The sequence below is a fragment of the Trachymyrmex septentrionalis genome, unplaced genomic scaffold, assembly GCF_001594115.1.
Source record: "Trachymyrmex septentrionalis isolate Tsep2-gDNA-1 unplaced genomic scaffold, Tsep1.0 scaffold134, whole genome shotgun sequence".
NCBI classification, from domain to species: Eukaryota; Metazoa; Arthropoda; class Insecta; order Hymenoptera; family Formicidae; genus Trachymyrmex; species Trachymyrmex septentrionalis.
The window spans coordinates 478753-489618 of NW_017304482.1; the positions used below are offsets into that span (position 1 = coordinate 478753).

General features: G+C 46.1%; 1 protein-coding gene across 2 annotated transcripts in view; it reads left to right on the top strand.

Moving 5' to 3' along the window:
* The window catches only part of LOC108757228 (syndecan), a 77633-nt gene that overhangs the window by 63563 nt on the left and 3204 nt on the right, over nt 1-10866 (top strand). For both annotated transcript variants that reach the window (XM_018501673.1, XM_018501674.1), the window contains exon 2: nt 10612-10804. In XM_018501673.1, the coding sequence (XP_018357175.1) occupies nt 10612-10804 (193 nt within the window). The remainder of the gene's footprint in view (nt 1-10611; nt 10805-10866) is intronic.

Here is a 10866-nt window from a genome sequence, read left to right on the forward strand (position 1 = left end):
AGAGAGAGAGAGAGAGAGAGAGAGAGAGAGAGAGAGAGAGAGAGAGAGTGGAGGGGCAGTAGAGGGAGGAAGGATCGTAGTCAACCCCTAAACATTGGCGTAGAGCATCTAGACGTCGCCATGTCAGAAATTACTGTCTAGCACGCTGGCATCGGGGGTTCGGTGTAACTTATTGACTTACCCCGTGGACACGAATAATATTCTGGCGACCGTCGTAAAAGCCGTTCGCCGAATATTGCATGCGCGTTTCAAGTTTCAACGTAGCTTCCGGCGCGTCGCTTCCGGACTTTGTTAAAATAACCTCGCGGCAATTCGTCCTCCCGTTCCCCCCCCCTCCCCTCCTTTTGCGAGATCGCGTCGCACGCTTGGATTTCAATTAACGTCGAAATCTGAAAACGGCCGCTCGACGAGGGACAATGAATCGCTTTCCAATGAAAAATCTTGCGACTGTCCGAAAGCGCAGTTAACGTTTCCCGTGCCATTCAACCGATACGAAGAGAGGGAAGAGGGAATCTGCCTTTGACCTGTCGCCATCGAACAGCGGGATGAATGTGTCGGTGGTGGTGGTGGATAGGTGGCATCGAGAATCGCGAGAGGGTTTAGTCGGGGCTTGATGCGCGTAGAGAGATGGAACGAATTCAGGGGATAGACGTGCAATTATTACAGAGATCACGGACAATTGCGCGTTCCCTTTCTATTCCACCTCCTCCCCCCGCCCCTTCTCATTCCCCCTCTCTTTTTTGTTCCTTTCCCTTTACCGCTTTTTCCTTTCATTTAGAGCCACGTCTGCGACGAGTGAATTGAGAATTAATAGTTTTGTACTCGTTGACAATCACGATGAGAGATACGTTGACAAATATACGATTCTCTTTGAGAGTCGCTAGACGGAAAAAAGATTTACACCCTATCTATCTGCGCGACCGTATATATCTGTAGAAACGTCGTTTTAAAAGAAGGTCCGAGAGATTGTCTGATTGAGCGTTAAATAGGCGCTCAATTGAGCACAACGAACAAACAATCGGACCGCGACAAAGCGAGCCATTGAACCGGAAGAAAAGGAATGTTCCTCCAACGTGACAATTTTCCACAAAAATAACTTTCCACGGTTTCAACGTGCTGGCAACGCGTTCTCCGTTTCGTCAATTACATTTCGCAACGTTCTCGTAACGGTCCTTCTACGATCGCACGAAGCGCGTTCACAGGGTGTACCGAAAGGTAAACTCGAAACAACGATCCATTCACGAGGAAAGCCTATAGGCTTGCGACACTCGCGACGTTTTGTCGGTGAGGAGGAGCGAAGATGGAATCGCTGGTGATGCAGCATCTTGCATTCGACGATCGAAGGCGCTTATTAAGGCCAAGTGTCATCCCGGACGATGCCATTTCGGTCTTCGACGTGCCTCGTACGCCCCTCTAGGCGTTCCCCTTTCTCCTCTTTCACCCCTTTCGCTCTATCTCGTCTCGAGACCTCTTTGGAATTTAATAATCTCGCTGGGACGAGAGAGAAAAAGGAACTTCCTTTCTCTCTTCTCCGTCTCTTCCTCATCGAGAATAGCTCTGAAAATTAACAATATCCACGCGGTCTGTTCCTCTCTCTCTCTCTCTCTCTCATTTCTTTATCTACTCGCATTTAATCGTTATTCAGTACGTTAATTGAGATGCTTGGGGAAGCGTCACGCGAATCTTCCTTAATTTAAACACTGCAGCTGACGTACATTAACTTGCAGACGCTCACGAGGCTTCCTCCTTCCGTGCCCGCAGGTCATGCGCAACGCATATACGATCGCGGCCGACAAGAATGCATTCTCTACTCCTCTCCGCTGTCTCAGCGTTGATTTACGTGAGAATATTTTACGCGTATACGCGCAATCTGTCACGGAAAATCGCATACACCCGCGATCACGGGTGTAAGAAGCGATAAGCGGGGAATTTCTCTCGACCTTATTAGCCTGGTGGAATTATTAGCCTGCGAAGAGACGCATTCGGAATTTATTATTAACTCTCATTCATCGAAGAACGACGAAGAAGATACGCGCTTTTATCCTGGACGAATGATCTCTTTTCGCCTTCTTTCTTCGCAACTGCCAATTTACCCGGTACTTGTGTGCGCACTACGCGCCATTCGAATCTTTTGTCGTCTTCTTTCCCTTCGTGCCTGGCTTAGTCTCTTTATTTATGAATGGTAAATGAGCGCGGTGGTACACCGAGTCTTTTCAATAATTTCGATTCACTCTCTCCGTGAGAGATAAATTCTCATAATAAATTGGTGCTTAGGTAGAAGCAAGAGTGCCAACGAATTATTCATACGCCGTGTGTACATTTTACTCTGGTTCTCCCATTTTCTGAAACTTTCCAACGCCATCAATTTTTCCGGGACAATTCCCTGTGCGCGCAGTCCGTGCGCCGTCCCATATAAGTCACGACAAGCGTTATTTAAAATACCAAATTCGTATTCTTGACCAGCTGATGATTTTATCGGCTTCAAGATCAGTATCCGCACGGCAGGAGGAGCCGGTTCATTAAGTGCGTAACAGAGGAAATCCAGATTCGGGCAAAGCCGAATCGACCGGTCACTGCGGCTTTTGAATTTGGTTTCACGCCCAACGGATCACGGCCGAATTGTATTACGACGGAAATTTCTCACCGAGTTACCGGCCATAATTACTATTCCCGTCTGTACCGGCAAGTTATCTCACGTTAATCCCGCGTTTCGTGTGTGCGAGCGAGATTTCTTTTTTTTTACGCACGAGCTAATTTGCACCCGTCGCTATAATGGTATTCTACTTATTCTTTCGCAAACGCCGTGTTTTGCGAGTACATATTTTTGCGTTTCTACAGGAAAGATCTTTTAACGAACGGTATTCGACTTTCTGTCTCTCTTTTAGAGCAGGTACAACGGCACGGATTCCAAGCGAACGTATCCAACAATCACCGACAATTACAATCGCGACAAAGAGGTCCACCTCCTCCGATATTAATTTCAATTGAGTAGTATTGTCTGGCCAGTTGTTCGAAATATCTGTTCAAGTGTTCGTGGAACGTATATTCAAAGGGAGAGAGAGAGAGAGAGAGGGAGAGACATCAAACACTAATTATCAAGTATGCGCCGAGAGGATAATAAATTATTTTCCAGGTAAAATCCCGCAAGCGCGCAAGACTTGGAGATGGAATAAGCGAGAGAGCGCTTTGGAACGTTTTGATCCACATGGCTTTTCGCGTATTATGTAACGAGCGTTTAATTATTTACTCAGGTGCTACGGATAATTATGTTTATTACGATCTGCGATTTGGTAGGGAACAACGATTCATTTTATTTAAACGTCATCCGCCCCGTCAAAAAGTTCATCTCGCTTGCTCTTCGTGGCCCCTTTTCCGAGATCGAAAGAATTCTTCACCAATTCGAAGAAAAAAAATGTATCGTTTGAGCTAACGGTGAAAATGACGTTCTTCGTTGGTCCTGTCAACAATTTACGGTTCACCCGCGCAGCACATGATTCGCATAAAAATCAAACCACAATGTAGAGTCCACATCCCTTTGTCGTCAGATAGACTCGTCAAAGGATGGTAAAAAAGTTATTCAAGTAAATATGAGATAGAGAGAGAGAGAGAGAGAGAGAGAGAGAGAGAGAGAGAGAGAGAGAGAATCGTTAAAAGAGAAACTGTAAAGGCGGAATGAGTGCAGAAAGGGAGGAAATAATAAGCGGGAAATTCGCGCAATGTCCACCGTCGGTATATTCTGCAAATGAGGTGGCTCTGTAAAAACATGTAGAAACAGCGTAGTGAAATTTCCATGATTATTGCGGAAATTAATTACTCTTAAGTAACACGTAACACTGAAACGCTGCATGATCGCACACTGAGGAAGGATAAATGCATAATCTCTCGCGTTTAATTGACGTCTATACTAACTTTATATTCTTTCGGCTTTTCTCTCTCACTCGATATTTATAATATCGGAGTATCAAGAAAGAGCATGAGAGGTATGATTTATGCGTGAGGAGGGTCTTAGCACGAAGCGATCGCGATGAAGGACGAGGGTCGAGGGTCTGCCTTTTCGAAGGGCTGTCGATTTCGAGTCTACCTCGGGTAGAGGGAAAAGAGGAATTCTTTTTGCGCAACCACGGCCGTTGTTCTTTCAGGGAAACTGCCGATATTTGCCTAATTTTACGCTTAACGTGCAAAGAAGCTGCTCTTACCCTTCCGTATCGATCAACGAGCTTTTTTTTTTCCGAAAGGGATGTCCTCTCTACAACGATCCCTTCTGCAACGCCTCTCAGGTCCACTCGAACTTGCACCTTCACGCGAGAATATTCGACGTTTGAATCGACCGGAGAGAATTATTGCGCGAGAATCCGCGTCGTTGATCAAGCCTGTCTTATAACCGCGTGACTACTCTTTATAAGCTTCCCATCTGATTTATCTCTCTTATCCTTCTCGCTTATATATACTTAGCTTTGAATCTAGTTCGCAATCCTTTGCGATTTTACATGCGAGGGACGGCCTCTTCGACAATCCGCATTATTCCCCAAGCTACTTGAAGCAGTGGATACGCGATCAGCAAAGTGTACCTTTAAATCTCTGCAGCACTTCCTGCAGAATAGTACATAAATCAATTTTTAAATCAGATTACATCGATAGGATCCAAGGGAAGAAAACGAAACGCGTATATAACATATTACCTTCGTAAATCGATTCGCGGGCCACGAGGAAAGATCTATTAAGATTTTCCTGCAGTTTTCCCTTCGACGCCGGTGTAATCTCGCCTCATAAAATTCTCCTCTGTGCCGCCTCTCTCGCCCACATGTAGATCAGGAGGGCTATAAAAATACGCGCGCGTCACACTTTTCCAGAATTCCTCCGCCACCGCCGTCCTCTCCCTCGAGCAAAGTCGAGCAATTGTCCGATCGGCCGTGCAGCCTCCTCCGGTCGCTACTATGCAAGTAGCACAATTAGTTAGCGCACCGTGAAACGTTTAGGTGTGCCAAGCCGCAGCTCGGCCAAGCATCGTTCTTCCTGCCGACACGTCCCGACACTGCCGGCAGGCCGTCGTGTATCGACGACAACGACAACGACGATGACGATGGCAACGACGACGACAATGATGAGAGTCAACGATTTGAGATAACGCGATCAACGCCTAAGAGCAACGCAGGTCGATTCACCTGCAGCATGCCGCGCGTTCCACGTGTTCTTGTCGTAACTATCGGCGCCGTTATCGCCCGAGAGTGCTATGGCGAATATTCCTCTTCGAAAGGGGCGAGAAAGGGGATGGGAGCCTCGAATATTCTAGATGAATATCGAGGAGGGGCCCGCCGACCCTGCGGGTCGAGTTTCGCGAATTCGCGAGATGAATCCGAGCGGAAGCTGAAGCCCGCATATCAATTCAATCGCAGTCACCTCGGTGAATGGACAATTTCAATTGGCGTACTATATAGGCTAGACTGAATCCGAATTTTGGCCACTTGTTTCGTCATGGTCTTTTCGGTCTCTTACCTCATTGTTACGTATTGTAACAACGACGCTAACGTATATTATATGTCAACGTGCGCGCGCGTCGTGAAAAGGTAGGCCTCGAGCGGCCTACCGCGCGATCGATTTTTCCATTTTCTCGAGCGTTGACCATCGTTCTTGCTCGATGGGTAAACCGATGGCGGCGGAGAGCGAAAGGAACGGAGAAGACCTACGGTCGTACACGACGGAACGTGGAACGACGCGCGCATTGCGGCAGCCAGGTCTGAGTTAAGTCCCTCGGATTTGAATCCAATATGAAAAATCCCGTCCCGTTGAAATAAGGCGATGATGCGTGGAAAGGTGTACGCGTGCGCTCGCAAACGCGGACGACAAGTTCTATCCCAACCAGATAGAGCAGATTTTCAATATCCTACCGTTCACGAATCGCCTTACCGTATAACTTATTGAATACATTCAGAGCTCGCTTTTGATGGATTTATCATGCGCGTGTCCGCGTGTATCGTTTGATCATGTACATTGAAAATACAACGTGATTCGTCCATTCGAATCTTTTGTCTTCCAATTCCCTTCCGATCTTCCCCGCCTTTTATGGCAATTAAACAAAACGACGTACGATTAAGTGATGATACTTTACTGTGTACATATTTATAAGATTTATTAACAAGATAGGTAGATGTAATTTACATATATGGAAGATAGAGGAAGTATTTGCGGGAAGGTAAGGCATCACAGTGGGATCGCTGCTATGATGCACCCATAGAAAAGATTTTCCACAATACTACTATTCTTTGATCTATCATAAAATAGGATCGATCGGAAGAACAGTCGTATTTATTGTTAACGAGGGAATATTTTACTCTTAAATGAAAAATTTCTAAATCTAGAATAAAACGATCCATTGATTTCACCCCAAATACTGTGACGCCAGCATGTGACTGCATCGACCAACAATCATCGAGTAAAGATTTCTTCTAAACCAGGAATATATAAATTTAAATTTACATGTATCGTTCTTTCCTCAAATAATAAATCTGTGATTTTTATTTAATTTGAAGAGAATAAGAATTATTGATCTAATTTTAATTTTTAATCTTTTTCTTTTATTATTAGAAAATTTTTCTGAAAGTGCCTAACGGAAGAAATATAATATTTATTACGAAATGGATAGGATGCATTAAGCAGAACGCAAAATAGTCACGGATGTAAAATAAAACACAAGACAAAGTATATATTAAACCTAGCTATATTGGAAAATATGTAGAAGATGAGACTATATAAGAAATGCAAAACGTGATAAGCAGAACGCAAAATCTCCTCTCCGGGGGACAATTAAGTTTAAATTTATCAAGAGGAAAGTTTTCGGACGTCTTGCGCCAACTTTAAAAAACCGTCTTATACATAGCACAAATGTATATATATATATATATATATGTATATGTATATATAGATATATACAGTTGCTGGGATCTCGACAGTGCCGTCTACCGAGTCGGACTCGTACTAGGTCGATGCAGTCACCACCTGGCTTAAAACCGCTGCACATCACCCTCCGAATTTTCTCATTTTCCACCGTCAGGGACCTAGGTGCATCCGTCAAATTTCCCCGAGCGAATCGCTGACGTGGTAAGTACAGAGGTACAGGTCGACAGGCTCGTTCGCGATGATACGCGATCGTTCCTCGTCGTTCGTGTGCGAGAATTTCGGCGGTGGAAAGAGGAGAGGAGCGAACCCTTTCGTCATCATGATCACGGATCTTCTCTTTCGTACGATACGAGATGAACGAGGATCACGGAGATGGAATTCGCGGGACGTTTTCGCCTCGGCGATGGGGGCGACCGTGATGAAAGCGAAACGCGATACGGAAGAAGGTCGATAGCATCGTGCGCCCGCGCAATCCCCGTGCAAGCATCGCGTCCAGGAAAGACATGACAAAGACGGGAAAAAAGACACCAGGGTGGCTTGACCGACAGGGGTGAGAAAAGGGTGCGTGAGAGAAAAAAGAAAAGAATCGAGGAACTCCGCGAGTTCAGGTCGGTGAACGGCGAAAACGTACGCGTTATCCTGGGCGGGATCCCGCCCTCCGACGTAGGGCCTGGCAAGGTCTCAGCCCTTGGTTCGACCGGGTCGACGCTACTGCACTCGTGTTCGCCGGTATCGATTCGTCGGATACACCGGGCGACGCACTCGGTTGTCGCCGGCGCGACTGGTTGCACGCACCACGTCCAGGTCCTGCTCTGCTGCTCTGCTCTTCGTCGAGGATTCTCTTTCGAGACACTCACGTCCCCATTGTTGTGGGTAACTAGTTTTGTTTCTCGCGTCGTAAATAAATAGTCGTTGTTTTTGTTCTCCATTCGTTATATGTTCCGTGACGCACGTTTACCTGCAAGGGCGATTGATCAACGCCATTCCTCTAAGGGTGGGTCCAAGCGTGAACGAATTCGAATAAACGAATCTGCATTGATGAGAGAGTGGACGTTGCGAGCGCTAACGAGTCCGAATTGGCATCGTGATATACGTTTCATTTGTTTTTTATACATTAAGAAAAAAGTTCCGTTCGTCCGTATGTTTTATTCGTAATTGTTCGTTCTCGCTTGGATCCATTTTGGGAAATGATGCGTGGAGGACAATTATTATCGTCGTATCTGCGTTTCATACTTTTTTCGATTTTCTCCTGAACTCTAAATGGTGAAGGACGATAGACAGTTGTAGGAATCACTTGTCTTATATTCAAATAATGATTATTTCAATTTACAAATAAATATAGAAAAGCAAGCACATAGTATAATAAAATGAACGATAAACTATACATTGAGAGTAGATTTGTTTGACAAGTACAAGATATATTATTATTATTATTATTATTATTATTAGACGTTAGGAACTCGAAAGCTCATTGCCGCAAATACCAAATCCCGCCACTGTTCCCGTCCCTGAGCCAGATCCCTCCATTTGTGACCCTCGTACCCCATTTCGTTAAGGTCCATTCTAATATTATCTTCCCATCTACGTCTTGGTCTACCCAATGGTCTTTTCCCATCCGGTTTACCAATTAGTACTTTATATGCAATTCGATTCTCATCCATACGCGCCGCGTGACCTGCCCATCTTAATCGACGCGATTTTATGACATTAATCATATCCGGACTATTATATAATTGATGTAATTCTGCGTTGTGTAATTTTCTCCATTCGCCCGTTTCCTCATCGCGTTTTGCCCCGACGATTTTTCGAAGTACTTTATTTTCGAAAGCCCTAAATCTTTTCTCGTACAAGATATATATAGGACTGAAAAATAAAAGTCAAATCGGCGGTTAATTCGAAAACATAAAGACCGAGTATATAAACTTCAAAATTCAAAGTTATTATTAGACGTAAGATTCCACCTGGTGGGCAAAAATCTCAGATGTAACACTTTCGACTGATCTCTTTGACGGCGACGATTTGTCAGCAGACGTCAGACAGTTTAGCGTCGCCTAACTCGATATTTTATCTGTTTCAACTCTAGTTAAAATCTCGTGGTATTGAATCCGCATGTCGTGCCAACGCGCGGTAAACGCGTACGTGCAAACGAAACGGAAACGGAACTGCAACGCGTTTGACGCGCTGGACGTGCGTTTTCCACGGTCATCGGGCACTCATTGTCTTTCAGGACGAAAAGCGAAAGGGAGGAAATCGCCCGCGCCGCCCGGCGCCCATCCCGGCGGATGAGAGAGAGAGAGAGAGAGAGAGAGAGAGAGCAAGATACGAGAGCGAATTTCGCGCTATCGATCGCGACGCGCTCGTTAATAGCGCCATTCAGTCGCGAGTATTGACGTGTGAGAAGATCGACGAGACAAAATATTTTTCGCTATCTTCGTAACTCTTCTCACTGCTATTTTTGTCGTAATCTACATCATTGTGATATACATTCCACATCCGTTTGCGATCGCACGCCATCCGCGGATGATCCCGTGCAATTTTCGAATCTCCGTGAGACGTGCGTGTTCTCTCGAGCGCGTTTTACATTATCAGTTTTCTAAAGTAATATATTTCTAGATCGCTACACTCTTTTTTTCTTCTCTCTCTCTCTCTCTTGATCGTTCCCAGAAAATGAAATTTTCTTACGACGACAATATCGCGTAGATAGGAATATTGGCAATCCCGCTTGTTCAACGCTCGACGTTCCCCGCAGCGCGTCGCTTCACATTCCGCGAACATCACGTAACCGGAAGCGTGGGCTATTCCACCGTTTCCTCCTCAATCATCCGCTCGTCGTGGCCGCTCTTTGTTACATGCAGGAAAACTGACGGACGGTTTCGTTTACTCAATTTAACAGCGCAGTTTTATCGTGCGCCCTTGAAGAAGTATCTCCGGTGCAAAATTAAAACGGATGAATCCAGTTGAGTCTTTCGCGGCCCGTTACTGTGCGTATTAAGCGCGAGAAGCACGAGCGACGAGAGAGATACGAAACGTCAGAGATGCGAAGCGAGGAAGACGCCAAGGAGTGCATCCTTCTATTTCGGTGCTAGGCAAGCTGGAAGGAGATGAAGACGTTTTCCAGAAATAGAACGAAGCAACGTTAACCCGCGCCACCCACGCTGATCCTTCACGAACCCCGTCATCGCGAAGCCCCTCTCCGCGTCTTCATCCTTTCCATCATTCTCTCTGTCAGAATTTAGCCCATCTCTCTCTCTCTCTCTCTCTCTCTCTCTGTCTCTGTCTCTGTCTCTTTGACCTGCCTCTTCCGTTGAACCTGAAACTTCGCGCATTTACACGATGCTAGATTGCTGAATCCCGCTTATGGCGAGCTATCGCGAGAGACGGAAGCGAGAAGAGATCGCTCCTGTCTCTTGCAACGGAGTTAAATTAAAATTTAATGAACCACGGGACTCGCGCGAAGCGCCCTTTCATGTCACAGAGATCTCGCCGCGTCGAAGAGGATACGTTTAGATAACGCGCGTGCCTTTAATTACGTTAGCTCGCAGGGTGTCTCGCGCAGCTTCGCCGCTCCGAGAGAGCTGCGGTACTCCAAGCGCGCTCCACGAGACGTGTCAATGACCCGGAGATCATCGGAACACGTCTCGCCAGACGATCCTGCTGTGAGATTGTGACGTGTTCTATATTGATTAAATTACATTGCCGTCTTCTCTGGATTTTCAGAAGGAACAGACCACCGACAACAAACAGAGGACGTCGGCGAGCTCGACTTACAACACTTTCCCGGATGACCTATACTTGGATGATCAGGACGCCTTAGAGGGTTCCGGTCGAGGTGGCAGCGACAATCGCGACGACCTCGAAGCTTCGGGTAGCGGCCTTGGCCCTGACGACGAGGACGGAGAAGACGACCGCGGTATGATATCCGATATCTCTCTCTCTCTCTCTCTCTCTCTCTCTCTCTCTCTCTCTCTCTCT